A 24,448-nucleotide genomic window follows, 5' to 3' on the forward strand; every position below is an offset into this window, starting at 1 on the left:
CATGTTAAGCACTTAGAACTCTTTTGGTATGCAGGAAGTACTAATAAATGGTAGCTGCTGCTGCTATTACTACTATTATTACTACTATTATTGGCATACTTACCCATCCCATTGGGTGTTCGCCTCTACCAATAAGCAATGGGTCCTTTAGAGTAGAAACAATTTCTTACTTGTTTTTGGTGCTGCCCTAGGACTGGTAGATGGTGGGTACGCAATACATCTTTACTGAATCACATCTTATTAGATTTTTGTCTAATAGTTTCTTATGAGTAGATGATAAAACTTACTGGTATTGTGCATCAGCCTGGGGACCGATGCCGTGTAAACACACTGTCACTTAATCCCTATTTGAGATATGGGCCTAAAGGGTCATTGTAGGACGTGCATGAGCTCAGGAGTCATTCAGGCCTACATTCTGTTTGGGGTTCAAATGTGATAATATTAAAAGAGAACTGGAAATCAACTTAGGAGAAAAAGTCAAAGCAGGAGTCCTTACTCAAGTTCATAGGATGCTTTTAGGGCTTTGAGTTGGTGGCCAGATGTCACTGGCATGGTGGCTTTGCTTTGGGTTTCACTCTGAGTCAACTGAGTTAGAGAACCTCTGGAAGCCATCCTGCTTCCGTCCTTCAGTCTCTCAATATGGTTGTAGGTGGGAACCAGGAAGAAAAACTATTTCCCCCTATCTTGTTTATTAATCTGGTGTATTCAAAGAGTTTTCTAGGTTTGGTATGGGCCTGGGTTCTGATTGTGGCCTGCTGAACTATTAAAGGGTAGATAAGACCTTATGGACAGAGGGTAAAGGTTACAGCATAAACTACTTCCTCTGATAAGTTTCCCTCTACCTGTGATAAGGCTGTGGGCATTACTGGGCTGGGGCATGACTGGTAGGAGGAGCTTGGGGTCACTGTAACTTTGGCTCTGGTCATATTGTAGAGGAAGTCACTCTCTCTTAGTCAGATTTGCTTCATGTTATGAGCTGGTTTGCATGGCACAGAGGATGATGCCACAGCCGAGAAAATCTCTTAAGAATCTGCTGGCCAAATAATTTATATCCTAACCTATGTTTTCTCTTTTTGTAGGTTATAGCTGAAGCAGGAGTTAAGTTTTGGTACTTGTGAAAGAGTAGTTCTTAACCTTGGCTGCACATTCGACTTCTCTGAGGCTTTAAAAAAAAAAAATTCCCTGAGCTTTACTTCAGTCTGACTGAATTAGAATCTCTCGAGGTAGAGCCTGGGCCTCAGCATTTTTAAAAGGAAATAAATAGGAATTCTAAGAAAACTAAAAGACAAGCCACAAACTGGGAAAAAATATTTACAAAATCACATATCTAATAAAGGAATTATATTAAGAATGTGTAAGAAAATCTTAAAAGTTAATAATAAGAAAATGAATCCAATTAAAGAAAGAGCAAAAGATTTGAACACTTCATCAAAGAAGATGGATGGCAAATAAACACATAAAAAGATGCTTTAAATATTAACAATTAGGGAAATGCAAATGAAAACCACATTGAAATATCTCTATATGCCTTTTAAAATGGCAAACAAACAAAGCAGCAACAAAAAGCAGCAGCTGACAATTCTGAGAGCCTGCAAGGAACAGAGCAACTGGAATTCTCAGGTATGGCTGATGGGAATGAAAAATAATACAGTCACTTTGGAAAAGAGTCTAGCAGTTTATTATAAAGTTAAACCTCCACTTACCACACAATCTGATAATTCTACTCCTAGGTATTTACTCAAGAGAGCTGACAACTTGTGTTCACACAGAAACCTGTACATAAATATTTGTAATGGCTTTATTTGTAATGATCCCAGACTGGAAGCAACTCAATTCAACATTCAACTAGTAAATGGATAAATAAACTGTAGTATATCCATATAATGGGGTACTACTAAAAAAATGGAATGACCCACTGATATATACAATATGAATGAATATTAAATGCTTCATACCAAGTGAAAGAAACCAAACTCAAAAGGTTATGTACTGAATGATTCCACATATATGACATTTTGGAAAAGACAAAAGTATAGGGACAGAAAACAGATTAGTGGTTGCCAGGGGTTGAGGGTGGAGGAGAGGAGATTTGCAAAGAAGTAACATGAAGGAATTATTTGGGGATGATAGAACTCTTCTGTATCTTGATTCTGGTGGAGGTTACATAATTATAGGTGTTAGTCAAGTTCATAGAGTTGTATATTTAAAGGGCTACATTTTACTGTATGTAATTATAACTCAATAAAATTGACTTCTCTCCCTCAAACCATTCTTTAGAAAAAAAAAAGTTTCCCCAAGTAATTTAAATTTATAGTCAACATTGAAAGATGTTGTTGGTATAACAAATTTGAATCTAAGTTCTGGTATTTAAATTTCAATTTTCTCACATGTAAAACTGGAGAGAATAAAACCTATCTTGAAGAGATATCACTAATTTTTTTAAAGATTTATTTACTTGAGAGAGAGAGAGAGGATCTGTGGGAAGAGGGAGAGGGAATGGGGGGAGAATCTCAAGCAGACTCCCTACTGAACGAGGAGCCCAGTGCCATGTGATGCGGGGCATGATCTCACGACCCTGAGATCATGACCTGAGCTGAAACAAGGAGTCTTATGCTCAACCAACTAAGCCACCTACACATGGCACCAAGATGTTACGAGTCTTAAATGTGATGCTGTATGGCAACCTCTGAATACAGAGTTTGGCACACAATAATAATAACTGCTTATTTAGTGCTATGTGCTAGACATTGCAGCAGGCACTTCCAGGCATCTCTAATCTTCACAGTGACTCTGAAGGAGCTATTGTTATGACCATTTTCAAAGTGGAGAAACTGAGGCTCAGAAAAGTTATGGAACTTGCTCAAGGTCTCACAGCCAGTCGGGGCAGAGCCAGGTTCCAAAGTCCCTGATTGCGGGAGAGGCAGGGGTTTTCTTTTGGTGCTTGGTGCAGTGGTGAAGACACCAGTGACGGGGCAGTTCCAGGGCCTTCAGTAGAGCTGGGCCAGTGGTGTGTTGGTAAATGCTTAACAACTGACTCTCTGAAAATAACCAACCAACCGACTGACCAACCAACCAACCAATCAAACTCTATTTGGAGCATTCGCTGATTTTTATGGTATAAATGCGCCCACTATGGCCAATTTCAAGTTAACAACAACATGACCCTGCTGAATGCAGAGTTAGGGAGAGGTGTGTACAATTAGGACTCTTGCAGCAGGTGGAAGCTGGTCCCAACAGAGCACTGACTGGATCAGTCTTGGGTCCTCCATATGAGAAGCAGAAAAATCTCGGTTATATAATGCCATGGGCACCTTGACTGGGCGACAGCCTTCCAGAATGCAACCGAGCCTGGATCTAGTTTCTAAATGTAATGTAGTGCTGTGAAGGATGCGGTGTGGGTGATTTGTTTGCAGGATTCATTGTAGTTTGGAGGATGGGACCATAACAGAATGGACCTAGAGGAGAGTGGTCAGTCTGCATTAACTGGATAGGACTCTTAGCCCTCTGCTCTGTGCTTTTGGTGGGACCCCTGGTTACGTCTGTCTCTTGTCCTACTATTGCTATTTTTGTCCTCTAGATCTATAAATTTATAGTGAATAGGAATCTGGCAACTTCCTCCAAATAGTTTCTTTGGCAATAAGCTTAGAAATGATTGCAATTGGGTTAAAGGCATTTGAAGTATCCACAGAATTCACCCATGTGAATAATTTATTTTCATTTATAAGAAGAGTCCTCTTTTCTGAAGGAACCTCAATTATTAGGCTATCGATACATCTTAGAGATGACTTCAGGAAGAGGGATCGTTATATAACCAACAGAAGTAAGCCATGATGAGAGAGAAATAGAATCAGTCTAGAATTATTTCCCTCATTAAGTTAAAAAGATGTCAAATATAAACCGGTGCACTTTCTGGTTGTGTGTTCCTGGCCTGTGCATTCCCCACGGACGAAGGCTAGTCTGGACATACAGTATCTATGTAGAACTTTTCTTGTGATGATGGCATGCATTAGTACGCGGGAATCCAGAAGCACGCGAGCATTCTTGCTTCCGAAGCAGTGAAAGAGGCCATGAGGTTTCCTGCCAGGACATGACTTGACCCACATGATTTGCCACCAAAAACCCAGCAAAACTTCATGCAATATAATGCTCAAGAAGCAGGATATGTTCTTTTTTCCTTCTTTTCCAAGTTATTATCTATTGACCTATTCCTGGAAAGAAGATACTGTGGATCACAGCTCAAGAGAGAAGGAGGGAGAAGGAAAAGGAAAATAGGAGAGCCATTTCACAAATTATCAATATATAAGTCCTGGTACCTTATTGACAAAATGAGTTTTATGATTCTTTCTCAAGGGGAGCGATGGCACTGGTTGAACTACTTCTGTAGGATACAATCTGTTGAAGCGCTTGTGGCAGATGGTGCTTTGTGATTCTCATGATGGCTCTATATTTCCTAGCTTGGTTTCCTCCTGCTTGGGGGTCACAATGCCAGTTTTTGGCTCATCAAATCCCAATCATATCAGATTTAGTGACTTGTCATTTTGCTCCTCTGCCTACCCCTTATGTATTATTTATAATCCTCGCTATATCCACTTCCCCACAAAGGGATTGACCTATCTTCCATTGAAAGGGAGAGTTAGGATAAAAATGGAGCTATTAGGACATGACAGGGAATGAGAAGTTGGGAGGAAGCCGGGCACCAGATTAATTATTTGTATCAAAAAACAAGCAAAGGGGCGCCTGGGTGGCTCAGTAGTTGAGCATCTTCCTTCGGTTCAGGGGATGAGCCCGGGGTCCTGGGATCGAGTCCCACATTGGGCTCCCCACAGGGAGCCTGCTTCTCCCTCTGCCTGTGTCTCTGCCTCTCTCTGTGTATCTCTCATGAATAAATAAATAAAATTAAAAAAAAAAAAGAAAAAGGAAGCTACTACAGTTGAGTCTTGAACTCCCTGGCAGTCAAGGCAAAAAAGGAGCCCAACGATGCCTTTGCTGACACTTCATACATCTCACTGATGAACATTCTAGAAGTGCAGGATGAGCAGTGACAGACTGGCAAGCACACTTTCCACAGGCCTTCCACTGTACTGAGACACTCACCTGATAATATGGATGCCACGGCTGCAATGATGAAGGACACAATGACACCAGGTCCTGCCATTTCCTTGGCCACCAGACCAGACACCACGTACATCCCAGTGCCCACACAGCTGCCAACGCCAAGTGAGATGAGGTCCATGGTGGTGAGCACCTGGGCTAGCTTGGTGCCATGGGCTGTGGTAGCCCCAGTTCCCTCAAGCATAGACTCCACTGGTTTGGTGCGCAGGATCCTGGAGTGCATGGCATACCAGGCGGCCCCCCACTGAACCCGCCGGGGGTCCAGGGAGGCAAGGAAGCCACTCATCCTGCGTGATAGTGGTTACGGTGAAGGTCGACTGATGGAAGAGGGCTATGGGAGCCTTAGTGGATGCTTCTGGAACTCATCTAGTGAGCAAAGATCTCCTTTTTAGGAAAGGTCCGGAGGGACCCAAAGCAGCCTTCTTCTGGGCATGAATGCCTGTGGAAAAACACAAGAAGGGAGATGATGAGACCAAGCAGGAACAGGCTCTCACTTGGAGGTGTGGTTGGAGGTCAATATACTGAACTGGTTGAGTGGGTTTCTCTTGTGTACTCATAATGCAGGAGGGTTGCCTTTCCCCTTTTGTGTGGCCTCCAGTCTGAAACAACAATCTGTCGTTTGCACTGTGTCCCCGAGTCGTTCTGAAGAAGAAGGTCTGAGTCAGAGCTCTGCTACTTACTGCTGTGGGACCTTGGGTAAGTTACTCCATTTCTCTGTGCTTCAGTGTCAACTGTATAATGGGGATAATAAGCCTCCTGCCTAGTGTTGATGTGAAGATTAGATTAGTATCTATAGAGAGCTTAAGACAATGCCTGGCACACCGAAAATGCTCACCTGTTCTGGGTCTGCCAAGACTTGGTTTGTAATTTGGGGGCATATTCTCTGGGGACACAACATCCTCGTTTTTCCAAATACAAAGATGTAAAATTAGACTTGTGACTTTCAAGAGGGACAATCCCACCCCATCGAGTTGTTTTGGAACTTTGCTCTCAAATAAAATGAAAAACCGTTTTGAGCATTGTTTGCTCTCCGAGATTGAGGAAGAGGAAATGTTCCTGGCATGTGGTGGGTGAGCCCCAGAGGTGCTAACCCGATTGGTGTCATCCAGTTTTCAATATTCTCACAGACATTTTTGTAGATGAAAATTCTGGTTATGATGATCCAAACGTAAAACCTAATTGTTTCATGTATAAACACATGGGGTTTTTCAGGAATGGTTTTAATACACAAGTGCTTTGACTTTTCCAGGAATGCAACTATAGAGTAAATGAAAGGATGATTGTAAATTCTTTGGTCTGGAACTGAAAAGGAATTCTTCATTGCTTCAGAAAGTCAAGGCCCCCCTTACAACACCACCCATGGCACAGCACCTCCCATCACCACACCTGTGACAGCCTGCCGTTAGGAACTGGCACGCGGACGGTGATCCTTTATATAGTAAAAGCATCTGACAGCTCCCTGTGTGCTGGCCTGTGTTTACACACTGAGATATGTTATAATACACGTAGCTTATTCATGCATTTTGCTTCAGGATATTAAAGAGGGGTATAACCAAACCTTTATTACAGAAAAGAGGTGCTGGGCCTGATAGAGCTGAGAACTATTATGTTAGATGATTTCCAAAGTCCTGACAAGTTAGAGAGTGCAAAGATGAGATGAAGCTACCTTCTTTGGAAGGTGGAAGCGTTACACAATTCTACAAAGAGCTCCTAAAGTACAGTTGAACATTGATTCCAACTACTGTGCTGACAAGCCTAGGACATTTACATTTATAAGCAGTACCAGCCCCTGTAATCTACCAATATTATTAATTAATACTACTTAGCACTTAATGTCACACTTGTCTGCTTCTAGAGGCTTTGCAAACACAACCTAATTAGAAGAATCAGGTGAAATGAGGTCGTTTGGTTCACAGGGGTTGGGTGATGGACCTACTGGCTTAATTTCCTCCTAGATTTGACAGTGTTGCTTCATACTGTGTTTTAATTCTTGACAACACCTTCAATATCACCACAGGTGCATAGTGCCATTGTATACAGCAGTCATTTCAAAGCCTAGCATGTCAGCAGTCTTTTCCCTTTTCCTTTTCCTTTTTTTTAAAAGATTTCCAGATTTGTGAGAAAATGTGTCACATATATACCAGGGATGCTGCAAGAACAATTGCTTCGTTTGAGCTCTTGTGAGAAATTAATGTATATATCTATTTAATTTCAAGTTAGCCAGTATATACCAAGCATCTGTTATGTGCCAGGCACGGTGTTAGGCTTGGGGTGGGGTGGGGGGCGATGCAAAGACATGGTTTCTGCTCTCATGGAGCTGTAAGTCTAGAGTGGGAGGTCATGAGCACCTCAATCACAATGCAAGGAGTAAGGTTTGTTTTTGCTTTTTTCCTGGAAAGCTTGTGTTTCATTATTTTTCTTATTATACGGCATAGTCTGCCTATTGCAGAAAAATGAGACCACATAAACAGTGATGTTCAGTGAAGAAAGAATATAACACATTACACAGGATGACAGATAAAACCGGATCATTCCAGGGATGGAGGAGGGATGTGTTAGATGTTGAATCCCATCCCCCTTGGATTCCTATGCTGAAGCCTTCCCAAACCCTAGCAGTCAGAATGCCCCCTTATTTGGAGATAGTGGTTACAGATGTGATTAGTTCAATGAAGTCATCTGGAATAGGGTGGGCACTAATCTCCTATGACTGATGTCCTTGTAAAAAGAGGACATTTGGGCACAGAGAGAATGAGGTGTGAAGATGAAAGCAGAGGCCAGGGGGATGCATCTAAAAGCGAAGGAAGACCGAGGATTGCTGGGAAACCACTAGAAGCTGGGAGGGAGCCATGGAGTGTGCATCTTCCTCACAGAAGGGGCCAACCCTGCTGCACCCTCATCAAAGACTTCCAGCCTTCGGAACTGGGAGATGATACGTTTTTGTTTTTAAGACACGTAGTTTGTGGTGCTTTGTTAAAGCAGCCCTAGCAAACTAACACTGGTCGTGCAGGATACAAAACAGGGGGCGGAAGGGGTGAGCGAGGGTCTGTGCGGCCATGGCATTGGCATTGGCATTGGCATTGGCCCCCGAGTGATGGAGACACCCTCTGGGATACTTGTCTGATCAGCCTTCATCAGAAACTGTCACAAGGACGCGGAGAAATGAAGCAAGCTTTGTTAGGGAGGTGACGGCTTTTATCTGATAGATAATCAGAAACGTGATGTAGATATAGAGAACCAACTGGAACGAAGGTTGAGGGTGGTGAGCGTTCCTAGCTCTGTTCCCTCTGTAATTCCTCTGAGTGTTTGCTTTATTGATGCAAACAGGGACTTGGGGCATTTTCTTTCTTGGTTGGAAATGTACTGGAGAGAACAAAATGTACGAGAAAACATGTTTCCAAGTGACTATTGACAATATCCATATTCATTACCCTCAGATTATGTTAATCGAAGATAGTTTTGGAAGCTCTTTGCTGTTGTCTTTCCAAGATGAGCAACAAATGTGTGTTGTGCTTTCTCTACCACTTTAATTCAAGTTTCTCAAAATACTTCACAGCTATAACTAAGAACGGCTTACAGGGCCCCTGGGAGGAGAGAGTCATCATTGTGGTGGTTGCCGGCGTGCTTGAGGGTTCAGCAGACTCCAAGTGTAATGATGGTAAAAGCAGGTTTGTGTCAGGATGAAAATAATCACGGCTTAGGAGTTCACTGAATAGGTAGGATTATCGAATTAGGTTGGAGCCTGCCTTTGGAGGTGAGGAGAGGAAGGAAATGAAGCCTAACAAAACAGTAAACAGCCCCACATCACTCCAGTGTGATTTTGCAAATACACCAGGGGATTACAAAAAAATCCGTCCTGTGACATCCCCTGGTTGTAGCCGCCCAGCCTTTGGCGGAACATCTGGAGCGGCGGGGAACATGGGCTGTTAGAAGCAGCCCCTTTTCGGAGTCGGTCGGTTAGGATTGCTGCGAGGTTCTTCTCATCGATGTCCTCTGGCAACACCAGGCTGCAGTTGGCCCCGAAGGTGCCTGGTTTGATGAGCCCCACCTGGTGACGGTAGGCTCTGGACAGGCCTGAGCTCCCCCCACCTACTCCCATATCCTGGAGTCTGGTGCTAACCCTCCTCCCCACCGACCTGCTACTTCTCTTCCTCTGGGGCTGAGCTTCTGGTTCCAGAACATAATTCAGGACTCTAGTTCTCTGGGTCCAAATTCTGGCTCTGCCCTTACTAGCTAAGTGACCTTGGCTGGATCTTTTCTGTGCTTCAGTTTTGCAATCCATAAAAAAATAATGGTACTAGCTCACTGGGTTGCGGTGAGGAGCACAGGCCTTAGCATGAGTGAAGCTTCTAGCACAGCGCCCGGCACGGGGTGAGGGCCCCGGGAGTGCTAGCCAGCATCTCCTTGCTCCTCAACCCCCTACTGCTGAGAGCCCCTTTCTACCACGTCCCGCTCCCCAGGCAGTTTTCAGAGCACCCTTGGCCTGCTGCCCAGGCCTCACCCAGAGCTTTTCTCTGCTGGAGCTCCCTTGGGTGTCTTCTGGCTGCAGACTCTATGCCCTGGTCCCTTCCTTCCAAGGATGTGTGTTCCCCTTTCTGGTGCTGGTGGAGAGCGGCCTTCTCCTTTCCTGTGTCTCATGATCTAAACGGGCTTCTTAGCAGATTTGCTTGGGCCCTTGGGTGTTAACACCTCTTCTCATTCTTTCATGCCCTTGACTTTTCTCGGCAAGAGGCACACGCACGAGGAGGTGGCTAGGACAAGGGGGTTCACCTACAGTCATCGCTCCATCCCTGAAAACATGCTCCCCTTTGGACCTTGACACCTGCCACTTACTGCAGCTCATTCAGCCGGAGTCCTTGACATTAGGATTTCTGCCGACGTCCTTGCTTCTGTTGCTCTTCTAGTCCTTCCAGGCCTTCCGGATGTGGCTCTGTGTCTGCGCTTGGACTGGATGACACTTGCCTGTCAGCGGCTTTACCTGTTTGCTGGGTGGCCTGGGACGGGTGTGTCCCCATCCCAGAGTCTGCTCCACCCAACAGAACATCCCAGTACGTGGAATCGATAGCTGCGTCCTGGTGGCTTTCCCCTGTCACCCCCGGTTTTGCTCTCCGTTATCCATACAGATTAGGAGGAAAGGGCTTCATGTTGTCGAAGGCAACCGATGTAACTCTTGGGAGTTTTATCTTCCCCAGACGAAACATCTTCAATTTCTTCAGTGATCAGCCGTGTCTCAAATGGTACAGCTTCCAGATCAATCCCGTTTTGACTTCTACTTCTCGGGTAGGCTGCAGTTTATCACTGTTGACATTTTGGGACCATGACAAAGCAGTTAAGGAAGATGTTTTTGATCAGTCTAGCCGTGTGTGTGTGTGTGTGTGTGTGCATTTGTGTCCTAAATCATACAGTACTGGTGCCTGACAAATTGACTCAGAGATATCGCTGACTTCAAAAGGAGGGTTCCTGACTTTCATAGTGCTAATAATCTTCCCAGGTGGTCTTTGTGAAACGTTTGATTCATCGAACCCACTTCAAGTATTTTGTGATCACCTTCCACATTCCTTAACCGTGCGCCACCCTATTTATACTGTACGCGGGATCTGAGGCCCAGCTGGCTTTGTTTTGCTTGGAAAGTTTCTAAAGGGGAGTTTGGATCTATGACCATTGAGGGGCTAAGAGCCAAAAAGGTTGCTCCCATTCAGCTTCCTTTTCAAACCTTGTTTCTTTTTTTCTGTTTCTAAAATGCCATGAGTGTGTCGATCAGCTTTGGCCGCAGTAACCAACGACATCAAACTTCAACGTTACAACAATGACATTTGTCTCTTGCTATGACTCTACCCCAGGCTGTGGATTGGCTTCAAGGTTTCTCCTCACTGTGGACTGTGAGTCTCCACATGTCTTCTCAGACATGAGATTCAGGCTAAAGGAGCAATGCCTACCTGCCGCACGCTGTTCTCTTGTGGCATAAACCAAGAACAAGGGACTGGCGGGAATGTAGGAGGCCTCTTCTGCTTCTGGTTGGAACTGGAATTCCATGGATTTTCTTCTGGTTAAGGTGAGGCAAATGACCACGCTCAAAGTCAGTGGGGTGGCGATGTTTATAGCAACAATGGCCACGATAGCCAAACTGTGGAAGGAGCCTCGGTGTCCAACGAAAGATGAATGGATAAAGAAGATGTGGTTTATGTATACAATGGAATATTACTCAGCTATTAGAAATGACAAATACCCACCATTTGCTTCAACGTGGATGGAACTGGAGGGTATCATGCTGAGTGAAGTAAGCCAGTCGGAGAAGGACAAATATTATATGTTCTCATTCATTTGGGGAATATAAATAATAGTGAAAGGGAATATAAGGGAAGGGGGAAGAAATGTGTGGGAAATATGAGAAAGGGAGACAGAACGTAAAGACTGCTAACTCTGGGAAACGAACTAGGGGTGGTGGAAGGGGAGGAGGGCGGGGGGTGGGAGTGAATGGGTGACGGGCACTGGGGGTTATTCTGTATGTTAGTAAATTGAACACCAATAAAAAAAAAAGTCAGTGGGGTGGGATGTATATTCCTTTCATTGGAGACAGCGAAGTTACATGGCAAGGGGTGAGGTTGCATAACTTTTCTTATAAAAGAGAATATGAAGCGCTGTGACAATAATATAACTTCTTTCACTATGTGCTGCTATGTACCAGGCAAAGTAATTCTATTGCAATTTTTTTGAGGCTGGTTTTTCTGCAATGGGCAGAAGTCTGTGCATCTGATATGTAAACTTAGAGACTCTGATGTGCTCATTCCTGTACTTCCACAATAAATTCTGTAAAAGTGTGAATAGTGATTTCCTTTAATGACAGGTATTAAATCCAAAATTCATCTGCTTTTGACACCGAGCACAACAAAATGAGAAATCATTTTAACCTTACTTGCCAGAAATAAACAATGAAGATAATTGGTTTTTACCTGGTCTGGGACGAAATTTCTGTTTAGAAAAGTTTTCCATTCTGCTTCTCTGTTTGTCAACGCAGGTATTAGGATGTGGGCATCCTTGGAGGAGTTATTCTTCAGCCCACAAACCTTTTTCATACTCCTTACACCTATCTCTTCCTAGTTCTACACTATGGCACACTTCTATCTCTCTCTCTTTTTTTTTTTTTCTGAAAATACGTGGCTCAGCCTTTCTCTATACTCTCCTCTCTCCAAAGTTCCATCCCTAATTACTAACAAAAACTTAACCCAAACTACATTTGCCCAGTGTTCCTCAAGAATACCCTTGGTAGAATAATTCACTCAGTTACTTTGAGGTGAATGGCTCTGGGGCCAGAGCACTGAAGTGACATATCCAAGGCCACACTCCAGGCAATGTGGTAATGTGGGTCTCCCTTACTCTACCTCTATACTATCACAGCAGTATATCCTGCTGCTCCATATTTATGTAACTAAAAATATACTATATTTCAATGAATTGAATTGAAATAAAATAAAAAAAATTTTAAAAAGCCAACTGGAGCTATCTACATTTTCTTTGTATGTTCCAGGCTTAGGATGATCCCCAAAGGAAATTCAGGCATTTGCCCAATTTTCTATGTGGTAATGTTCCTTTAAAATATATTTTTCGTTCCTAGGAGCTAAGGGAATGGGCAGGGGTGTTTAATGTACCTCAGAACCCTTCCTGGTGGCTTGGCCTCAGTGGGCATTTCCTCATCCCAGTTTGGAGGAGCATGGCTCTTGTAGAAGTCTTCCAAATGCTCTTATGCACATAATTAACCATCTGGCTTCCCCAGCGTTGCTCTGGAAAATCCTTCAGTAGGTACATCCCTGCAGCTACTCTCCCCGGAGAGGCTAAGCACAAAGCAATAACTGGGTAACTGACTTTGTGCCTTTGGGTGTGGAGCTCATATTTGAAATTGTTTTGTTTTCTCTATTCACTGTGTCTTTTGTACTGTGGATTCAGTTATTCTGGAGGCCCATCACCTGTGTCTTTGGGATTCTCTCCACTGTGCCCAAAGGAAATTTCTACTCTTCTAAAGAGTCTGCATTTTGAGTCAGATAATTCCAAGTGGACACTTCAAGTTTTGATAATGACCATTTTTATGTGATATCGCAATAAACAGACAAGTGGACAAAATCTTAATTTTAATCGATGTAGGTCATCTTACAGGCTCCATGAACTTCCAGCTCTTAACTAAGCCTGACTCTGCACACCCAGCCCCACTCTACTCTTCGTTTGTACTGTTCTCAATACACACCATCTGCTTTAATGGGTTTCGGAGCATGTAGTAAATGTCTGGCACCATGTGTGCAAGATGCAGGGACAGAAGGAGTAAGAAGATGGCCCATTCCTCCAGGAGCTCCTGGATGGCCAGGAAGGTAGGCCTGCCAATCAAGTGACCATCTAGTGTGACACAGTATGTCTCCCCACTGATTACAAGGATTTTACTTCTTAGTTTTTCTTTTTACTGTTTTTCTCACCTTTCCCCTATAGCCATCCACATTTTTATGTTCTTTTGGAACCCAGCTCATATTCCATCTGCCATTAAATGTGTGTTAACTACTTGGGCCTCCTCTTCTCTGGATTTCCTATGGAGCCCCCACGTCAGCATGTGTTTTTCAATTGCCTTGCACAGATTGTTATACACTTGAGGGCAAGGGTCTCTTTAAAACACTCCATTTCTTTTTTTTTTTTTTTTGGAAAGAAAAAGAAATCCAAACTCCTTGCAATGGCCTAGAGGGCCCTACACAGTCTGGTGTCTACTTCACCCCTGAATTCATCTCTGCCAGCCTTCTCCTTGATGCAGCCATGCTGTCCTCCTTTCCATTCTTGAAACACAGCAAACTGCCCATTATTTCAAGGGTTGCTCTTCTTCCTCTACCTGAGATCTCTTGTCCCAAGTCTTTGCTTGGCTTTGTCCTTCTCATGATTCCAGTCTCAGCTGGAATGTCCTACAGGGAGAGGGTCTCCCAAACTACCTGAGCTAAAAGTAGCCTTCTCCTTCGTACTCTTACCCTCCTGTTCTTTTTTCTATCTAGCCATTCATCTATCCATTTGTCTACCTATTTAGTTTTGAGTAATTTATCCCCATTTGATATTTATTTGTTTTTATTTTCATCATCTGTATTCTCCCTCTAGGCTGTGAACTCCTTGAAAGTAGGGATTTTGTTCTCTTTGCAGAATCCCTAGTGACCACAGCAGGAACTGGCACATAGCAGGTAATTAATAAATATTTGTAGAATAAAGATTCCTCCACAGTGCTTAAAAGAATGTTGGGCACAAAGTATTTCTTTATAAGAAACAGAATTTATAATAGCTATTTGTAATAATCCTTGTGATCTTGAGATATCGATTGCAGTGTAAGATGACTTTCTTTGTTAATTACTATTTGTATTTGTGCATAAAATCACAGAATAGAAAATCTGAGAAATCAACTGGCCCAAACTTTCAGATTTTATAAATGAGAAAATTCTCTTTTTGTTGAATGCCTTCACAAATTCCTTTGAAATTAAATTATCTGTAAATAAGTATGTCTAATTATAAATAAATCATCTCTACATTTTTGATTCTTTTATATTCGCTAAGTCAAGAGAAGACTGAATGAAAAATACACAATATTAAAATATTAAAATCCAGTTAAGGTTAGAATTGTACTTTTTGATATAGATGTCCCATGCTGCAACTGGTAGACCTGTCTTTTACCCAACCAGAGGAGCAAAAACCTCCTAAATTATAGAATATATACCATAGAAGAGAAGGTACATTTTTAAATTTGCTTCATTGCTTTTTTTTTTTTTTTTCTGTCTGGGAGGAAAGTAGTTGAGACTTTTGATAGCCTGAGTATTTAACGTGTTTTTTAAAAATGGAGATGTGCTTTGCCCTTTGGGTGCACTATTCATTTCTAATTTCTGAGCCTCTTTTGAGAATGGTGCCTGCACAGGGTTGGTTAGTCTGCAGGCCCCTCAGGGTATATTGTGGATCCACAGCCCAGAGAATTCTTCTTTGGGGGCAGATTCCTTTTCTGACTGTTATCAGTCGTTTCCTTAGGAAATCTGAAAGTTGGGAGTGCGTCTTTCAATGCCAACAGGCCTAAATCACCGAAAAATGCAGGTTTCATTTAGGGACTTTGAAATGAATTTCTGACCTACAGGCTACTCAACTGAAAAGTGGTTGCTTCCAAGCTATTGAGTTCAAATTTTTCCAGACTGCAAGTTCTTGAGTTTGAATGTATTCCTCATAGAGTACAGTAAAGAGCAACTGTTAATGTAAATACAAATGTTCAATAATATGAGACAATATGTCCATTATCATAAATATTCAAAGAAATGCCAAAAAGGGAGACATTTTCACTTATTAGCCTGGCAAAGGTTAAAAAAAAGACACTCATTGCTGATGGTGGGGATACTTCCACACACTGATGATGGGAGTGTAAATTGTTATAAATGGTTCTAGAAAGTTTTATCATGTGGAAATAATCAGGTGCAAATTTTTTCTTCAAGGAAATCTAATGCAATTATTTATAGTAGTAAAAACTGTAGACAATCTAAATGCCCAAAACTAAGGATGGAGTTAAATCAATTATGGGCTATTCAAAGAATACAATACTAAGCAAACACTAAAATATTATTCTAAAATAATATTTGATGACACAAAATTATTCCGGACATGTTAAATTAAACTACTATAAATAAAGGATATAGAACTGAGTATAGAGTGAGATCCAATTTCATTCTCTCCTTCTGAAGGCAGTGTGCCAAAAATGTAAAAAATATGGACTTCTGTGTGGTGGTAGAGATGGATTTCTATAGGAATGATTTCTATTTCTTTTTTTTTCTTTTTTTGTGGTAGCATGTATTCCTTTAAAATCAGAAAAGAAAATTTTAATTTAAACCCAGAACAGAACACAAAAGATCCCACAACAATGAGCATACTCCTATTTCTGGCCATGAAGAGATATCCTTGATTTTTGTAGTTACGTGTTTTTGCATCTTTGTTATGGAAAACTGTTTTAGGATCTGTTCCCCCATAAAATTAGATTAGCCATTATCATTGCCATTCTTTTCACTTTGGAGATAGAATTTTCAGAGCTTGGACTTGGTTACAGAATCAGCGTCATACAGTGGGTTCAAATCACCAGAAATTTGGAGGTGGGATTCTTTCAGTTGCTACACAAAGCTCAGGCCAACCTCCCTGCTGGAAAAATAGAAAATCTGCCCCTAATGCAAATACCTTAGTCCTATGACTGCTTTCTAAGAGCTTGGTTTTCTTTCTTTCCATGTTGATCATCCCTCAAAGGCAACTAATTTTGACAATTTCATGGACTATTGTAAGAATTCAAATTATTTCCAGTACGTTCATCTTACAAAACAAACAAATAAAAACACTTCTCTTCCCCCAAACACCATCCCCTCCTTAGCTATTGCCACACTTCAGCTACTGTCCTAGGGGCTATCTCTCCTTTCTATTTTGCTAGTCATTGAGCCTCTGTATTCTGCTTTCCACATTTTGCTTGCCACCAAAACTGCATTTGCTGAGGTCATCAGTGGCTTCCATGGTGCTAAATACAATGAACATATTTAAGCCCTCATCTTTCTCACCTGAGCTGTTAGAGGCATGCAACACAATTGTTTAAGTCCCCCTTCTCAAAACACTTTTATTTCAGCACTAATAGATTTGGATTTCATCTTATAGCCGTGAGAGCCATGAGTTGTGTGTGTATATGTGTGTATGTCACGTGCAAGCTGGACAGTGACCTACTATCATTATTTTGGGAGTAACTTGTGATTTTTTTTCTTCTTCAGTGTAATGGGATTTTTTAAAAGGAAGGACACATCCCCCAGAAGACCCTTACTGCTGGTATGCTTTTAGTTCTCAAATACAGTGGCTACTATTACATGGAATCACAGAATGATATTCTGGTGTGACCATGTATTGGTCAGTGTGAGTCAATATCAAGAAACCATTGTGCCTTGATGCCTGGAATGTCTCTGCTGAAAGAGGGGTCCCAAAGGGGAAAGATATATGAAAAGGAAATATGAGAATTTGCTTGACAAATATGAACAAGAATACAAATACTCCTTGAGGTAGAGTAGCAGATGGTTTACAGACTTCCAGGTCCACCTGGACTGTTTGGCCCTCTCTGCATCTTGACCCATGCTTGGAGCTGACCTGCCTGAGGCTGTTGCTCTCTCTGAGACTGAAGTTCAGGTTGAAAGTGTAAAGTCTCCTTGCCAAGCTAGGCTGGTGGACCTGCTGCCCTGGTGGACCTGCTGGTGTCTTTGACCTCTTTCCTTCCCCCGGGAGACACCTGCTCAGATCTGACCTATTCTTTTATGCCTTCTCTACAAGAGAAGGCCATGATGCCTGCTGTTTAGAATCAGCCCAAGAAGAGCCCATTGCACTATGTTCTGCATCAATGAGGTCCACGAGCCCATGGTCCTCTATCCATATGAAGCACAATCCCTCTAGAACTAAGAGGTGTGGGAAAAGAGATGTACTGAATTGTGTTTTATATTTTGACAACCGAAGAGTACCCCAACAAATGAGCCTCTGCATTCAAAGCCTGGTATTGAGAATCCTTAATTGGTTCCACCCGCTATAGGCAAGGGCTGAGTACCTGCTATAGGCAAGGGCTGAGCATGTAAGTCCTTCCTGCCTATGGTTTGGGTCTGGTCAAAACCCCCATTCCATTGAGTTAGTGAGGAATCTCCAAGTGGAAAGGGGTGACCTACTCTCGGGCATATCAAAGGTTTGAAGCAGCTCCCCTTAAAATTTGGATTCCGAGTCTCATTCTGTTTCTAATAGATGAAGGGTAAAATAGACAAAGAGTTTCTTATTGCGATGCTGAAAACTGGGAGGTTAAATGGTCATATATCTAAGATGCAAATTATAGTACTTAGATAAGAGTGTCTTCCCTCTCTGCCCTCTATATTTTATGCACATCTAAGGTAGAAATATTTGCTCATCCGCTCCTATGTATCCAATATTGCCTATGCCTTATCTTAGGTAACCCTCACCTAAATAATAGCATCACTTATAGGATGTTTACTGTGTACCAGGCATGATTTTAACTGATACACACACACACACACACACACACACACACACACACACACACACTTAAGATTTATTTATTTATTTTAGAGAGAGAGTGAGTGAGTGGGGTAAGGGCAGAGGGAGAAGGAGAGAATCTTGAGCAGGCTCCATCCCAGCATGGAGACCAACTTGAGGCTTGATCCCACAGACCCTAAGATCATAACCTGATCCTAAATAAGGTCAAGAGTCAGACTCTTAACTGACTGAGGTTCTATATTACTTTTATGACAACACTAATCTCACTAATATTTTTAGCCACCTCCAAATTGAAGATGGGGAAACTGAGGCACAGAACCATGAATGCAGCCACTAAGTGGCAGAGTTGAGCTTTGAATGCAGGCAGTGAAGCTCCAGAGCAGTGGACTACCTAGAGCAGCCCTGTTCAGTAGATAATGAAAATGCTCTTTGTGCCGTCTGCTATGCATGCTATCTGGTAGCCACTAACTATTGGGTCTATCAGGCACTTGAAATGTGGTTAGTGCAACTAAAGGAATACATTTTAAGTTTTATTTTGTTTTAATTAATTTAAATTTAAATGGCCACATGTGGCTAGAGGCTATAGAGTCTGCACTTCATAACTTCCAAAATAAGAAGGATGGTGGTGGTATCCTTTACAGAAGAGGACACTGAGTGTCAGAAAAGTTAGGGGATTTATCTAAGGTTTTGAAGCTAGAACGTGGAAAAGTCAGGATGCCAGCCTCTAATGCCACATGCTCTGGTCACCAGAGATGCACACCTTGCCCTCTGGCTCTGCATCTCTTTCCAAATAGGATCTGAAAGCGTATCTTTCTCCCTTCACCCTTATCAAAGTTTCTTTTTCCCTTCCTCTATTATGAATGCAGTAACAGTGGAACAGTAGCACGTGCCAGGAGGACACCAGGCAACACGTGTGGGGGAGGATGCATGGCCCCATGGAGTCTAACTGGCCAAACTAGAATAACTTAACTCGGTAGTAAGAAGTGTACTCATTCTTAACATTCTTGAAGGCTTATCTCAAACTACTCTTTTGTTGCCTTTTTCTGTTATTTTTCTCTCCACACCCCCCCCCCCACAATTCTTCCATCATTGGTAACAAAATATATGCTGCAGAATCAAACAGCCTTTGGTTAAAAGTACTAAAGTTTTATCTACTTCAAGCTTTGCTATTTACTCCCCTACTCCCCAAAGTTCTTCCAGTTAGGTTCATGTTGGCTAATGTTATCATTAAAGAAAAAAATACAATTATTTATGGCTTAGAAGACTGTCAATTTCTCTTAAGCATGGTTTTGAATAAACCAACCTTATGCTAACCCATGGTGAGCCAAGCATAGTCTTATACCCGATAACATCGCAACAACTATTAGCATTTCATTGCTTTGCCTTTTTCTACTTTCCAATAGTGACTTAGGAATCATCTAATTAGGAAACGTCACTTTAACCATTGGGGATGGACAGAGGAAACAGAAAAAACCAAATTCAAATACTGGCGCACTCAAGCTTAAAGCACTCAGGCAATCCTTTTTGGCATCAGAAGAGAAGAAATGCTGACACTTGTCAGATAGCAGCCTGCCCATCTGATCACAAGATGTGATCACTGTCTTATCTGGAGACAAGACTCACCCAAGTCCCAGACAGAAGGACGCAGAATCTAATGTTTCCTAGTGGAGAGGAGCGCACCATTATTTCCAATGACCTGGAAAGTAGGAGTCTATTGGAAAGCAGCTTGAGAAGAGACAGAGGAGGATTCTTTTAGGACATTATAAAAATGGGGAGAAAGGGCTTCTGTGCTTGGGTCCCCTTGATGCTTCTAATTCCCCTGTGACATACACTGGACTTGGTGGATCCCAAAGGAGGATTGAGCTATGCCAGGACAGCCAACCTGATGGTACTTAGAAAACCCGAACATTACCATAAATTAGTGTTCTCATTTCCACGGACTCATTTAGAGGGAACGAGTTCACATGATAGTATGACAGGAGAGAAAAATAAGAAGGCATTTTACAAACTCCCAGGGTATGACACTCAGCACTGTAGCTTTACAGAGGCTCTTTCTACTCCCAGTCAGACCTGCAAGCCACTTCTTTGAGCAATCCCATACTCAAACTGTGCTGTTGTTCCCTTGTGCATCCACCTAGAAAGCAAACAGAGGGGAGGCCCCTCACACAGATGGATAGCTGATTCTAGAAGGTGGTTTGGGTCAGTTTTTCACTAGTCTAATCGTTATTTTTTTCACCCTAAAGGCTGGAATTGAAGTAATATTGTTGGCAAGAGCCACCGGCACCATGAGTAATATCACATGCAGGTGGATGATGCACCTGTCTCCTTGGTCTTTCAAGCTAGACTCCCAAGGGTTCTCAATTCTTTAGAATCATCTAGAAGCATTTGAGTCACCTGGGAGCTTCTAAAAATAACAACATCCAGTCTCACTTCCAAGAGATTTACATTTAATTGGTCTGAGATGGGAACCTGGCATTGGGTGATATTGGAGAGCTCCCCAGGTGATCCCAGGGCACAGCCAGAGCTGAGACCGCCAGATGGGGCAACGAGCAGCTTCGGGTTGTCAGGAGCCCCCTCCCTTTCACTCTCCCTCCTTGTTGCCTCCTGCAGTGACTCAATGAGCCAAATAGAGTAGTTGCTACTTTTTGAAATGAGCGTTTTATTTTCTTTTATGAACATGAAAATATTTTCCATCCTTTATAAGCAAAACAATCTATACCTATTGTAAATGATTTCAGGCCATTTGGAGAGGTCTAAAAAAGAAAGTCAAAACCACTCATTACATTCCACTAGGGATAAGACCTGTATCATGGTATATGACTTTCTAGAATGTTTTCTAGATGTATTTTTCTTTTTAATCGACACACACACGTACAAAATTGAGACTATTTTGTGATCTTGAGTGTATCAGAGGTATCATTCTACAACAGTAAATGTGGATAAACTCAACTTTAAAGAGCTGTAAGAATTGCTCATTTTATATATATTCAATAATTAGTGTAGTCTTTTTAAAATGGAAATTGAAACTCTTCTCATTATGTTGTTCTTATAAACAATGCCTTGGTGGACATATATTTTGCAGATGTTTTCATATAATCTCTTACTCTAAGTTCCTGGAAATGGAGTTACCAAGTTAATAGGTATGCATTTTTGATGTCCTGGTGCCTTTGCCAAATTGTTCTCTCAAGAGATTGCTCCAGTTTACATGCTCCTGAGGATAATATGCCTGTGTCCATTTCTCATCAGTCTTAACAGTCTCTTAAATAGGTAGATCTCATAAAATAAAAATTTGCATCTGTAAGACTTGATTTAAGCTGCATTTACAGAGTGCCTATCATGTGCTGGGTGCTTAGAATACCAAGACATATAAGCCAGAGTTCTTGCCTTCTACTTTGTGCTTCTGGGTACTTTAATGTCTGTAAATATCACCCAAGCATCTTTTTAAAATGCAGTTTCTGCCTCTATAAGTCTGAGATGGGGCCTGTGATTCTGCATTTCTTTTCTTTTCTTTTCTTTTTTTTTTTTTTTTTTTAGGATTTATTTATTTGAGAGAGAGGTGAGGAAGGTGCAGAGGCATAGAATTCCCAAGCAGACTCTCCACTGAGCAGGAAGCCTGATGGAGGGCTCTGTCCCACAACCCATGAGATCATGACCTGAGCTAAAACTAAGGGTTGGATGCTTAACCGATTGAGCCACCCAGGAGCCCTGTGATTCTGCATTTCTAAGAAGCTTTCAGAAGATGCCTGCGCTTGGACAGTTGATCTGCATCTAGCAGCAAGCCTCCATCCTACCTCTGGGCCTTTGCAATAGATGTTCCTTTGCCTCTTTTGCTCTTCCCCTCCTTTGTCCTAGTTGTTCCCATGTCTGATTGCATGTGATAATCATGCGGGAAACTTAAAAAAGCAAAAACAGAAACACAGCTCCTCAACCTTTTCTATGGAACTACTGAATCCATATCTCTGGGAATAGAGGTCCAAGAATCAGTATTTTAAACTGGGTGGGTTGTTCCTACTGATCCCCAGTCTCATGTTGTGTGTCACTGTTGATCTATTAGTGAGTTTGTACTCTATCCCCTCACTAGAAACGTTTGTGGCACTCTACAGTTTTCCTTTGGAGCGAGCACTCCATGTAACGCAAGAATTATGTCCTTATTCATTAGAATCCGTGTCCCTGTTAGTCTCTGAGTTAAGAGAGACTAAACTAAACACACATAAAGGCAGAGCTGTGTGTCTTGGGTGCTCAGGGTCTGCTGGCAAATAAGTGGCACTCAGGACACAGGTAAGAATAAAGAAGTAGATATACCTTATAAGACACTTTGTAAATATTTTCACATTCAATTGTCAGAAGTCGGTAAGGCAGGAAGTATAGGCCTGTCCCCATCTCACAAATGGAAAGACAAAAGTTTGGAGAGAGAAAGTGACTCATGCAGTGTTGACACAGCTTGAAGTAGACCTGGCCTCTGGCCTTCTGAACACCAGGCCAGCCCCTTTCCACCTATCCAGGCTGCTTCTCTAACAGCTTTTATACTCAGCCCACGTGGAGGACATTTGTTTAAGTGTCCCCAGTGTGACACTTATTATGCTTTCAGAAATTAAAAATGCTAACGGTTATCCCCACCTGACATCCTATGGAGAGGCACTTCGTCTAAACAGTGTGACATGAAGATCGCATCCTTTGAGAATAAACAGTGGTTACCCTGGGGCACTTCCACATGATACTTTTTAAACATGAGCAGGGGCATAAAACATATGAAGACCAATCATCAAAATTCAGCTTCTTCTCAAACCCATGGAGCTGCGGTGGGGGTGGGGAGGGGGAGTCTGAATGAGAGTGAAGACAAGAAAGCAACTTAAGCTCTTTACAAGGAAATCTTTACAATTTGCGGGGGCAGAGGCCCAATGGCTGAAAGCTTCAGTCTAGGGAAATGCCGTAGCTGGGCTTGTTGTGGTTTTACTTGTTAGCAATTTTATGTGCAGAACGGAAAAGAGGAAGACCTGGGGCCATAATTAAATAATACTTGCAACCGGCATGTTTAATGAGGGGTTGATCTGAAAACAAGACAATAGGCCTCAATTTGTTTGGTTCACTGCCACCTTTTGCTATAGCACACTTTGCACCATGAATGTGATGGAGCGTTAGACCCATGCCTACCCTGACATGAGATTCATAGATAATATAATGAATCCACAGATATTACTTAAGACAAATCAATACAGTGTACTCAGAATATGAAGAAGATCTAGAAGGCAATTAATTTATAATAAAAATGCTCTTCAAACTGTAAATGCTCAAGCACCATATAATGAAGTACTCAAACTTGCATTCATGCATTAGACTCACTGTGATCTCAACAGCCACACGTGATCAAGTCATAGAGCGGTGGTGATTCAAATGCTACTGATGAGTGCTTATGCGTGAAGTGATTTTGTGAAATGGTGAACAACTCTGGTAAAATTCCAGACTAAACCTAACACCATCTTTCCTTGATTTGTATGTTTAGTTGCCTTTCTGAAAAACTCCGCACGTATACATTTTTTTAAATTGAGGCATAATTCACATGCCATAAAATCTATCCTTTTAAAGGATGGCTAAGTTCAGCAATTTTTAGCATATTCACAGGGCTATACAACCATCACAATGACCTAATTTCAGGACATTTTTATCACCCCCCCAGGGGAAGTTGTCCCTTCCCCCAACTCCTGGAAAACATTAATTTACTTTCTGTCTCAATGGATTTGCCTATTTTGAACACTCCACATAGATGCGACATTATAATATGCAGCCTTTTGTGTCTGACTTCTTTCACTTACAACATTTTCAAAGTTCATCCGTATTGTATCATGTATCAGAACTTCATTTCTTTTTAGGGCTGTATAAAATTCCATGGCATTGATGTGCCACATTTGGTTTATCTAATCACTAGTTGATGCCATTCAGGTCATTTACACTTTTTGGCTATTATGAATAATGTTGCAATGAATATTCATGCACAGATTTTTGTATGGACATATGGTTTCAAGTCTGTTGGCTATATTCTAGGAGTGGGATTTCTGGGTCACTTGACAACTCTATGTATAACATTTTGAGGAACTGCCTAGACTGTGTTCCAAGGCAGCAATGGTATTTAATATTCCCATCAGCAATATTTGAAGGTTTCAATTTCTCTTCATCTTCATCAACACTTGTTACTGTCCATCTTTTTTACTATAACCATCATCGTGAGTGTGAAGTGGTATCTCATTGCAGTTTAGATTTTCATTTCCCTAATAATTAGTGAGCATTTTTTCAC

At 42.0% G+C, this 24,448-nt stretch overlaps 1 protein-coding gene and 1 long non-coding RNA gene across 4 annotated transcripts in view; one reads left to right on the forward strand and one right to left on the reverse strand.

Moving 5' to 3' along the window:
- The window catches only part of LOC140622299 (uncharacterized), a 58,974-nt gene extending 47,465 nt beyond the window's left edge, over nt 1-11,509 (forward strand). For 2 of the 3 annotated variants that reach the window (XR_012022067.1, XR_012022068.1), the window contains 3 exons: nt 1,080-1,620; nt 5,677-5,808; nt 10,302-11,509. This is a non-coding gene — a long non-coding RNA (uncharacterized lncRNA). The remainder of the gene's footprint in view (nt 1-1,079; nt 1,621-5,676; nt 5,809-10,301) is intronic. The other variant, XR_012022069.1, reaches the window with a different exon arrangement.
- Nucleotides 1-24,448, reverse strand: part of SLC7A14 (solute carrier family 7 member 14) — a 111,163-nt gene that overhangs the window by 52,927 nt on the left and 33,788 nt on the right. Inside the window, exon 2 of the mRNA XM_072808049.1 lies at nt 5,095-5,551. Within this exon, the coding sequence (XP_072664150.1) occupies nt 5,095-5,398 (304 nt within the window). The 5' untranslated portion in view covers nt 5,399-5,551. The remainder of the gene's footprint in view (nt 1-5,094; nt 5,552-24,448) is intronic.

Source organism: Canis lupus, chromosome 31 (assembly GCF_048164855.1).
Source record: "Canis lupus baileyi chromosome 31, mCanLup2.hap1, whole genome shotgun sequence".
Classification (NCBI taxonomy): domain Eukaryota; kingdom Metazoa; phylum Chordata; class Mammalia; order Carnivora; family Canidae; genus Canis; species Canis lupus.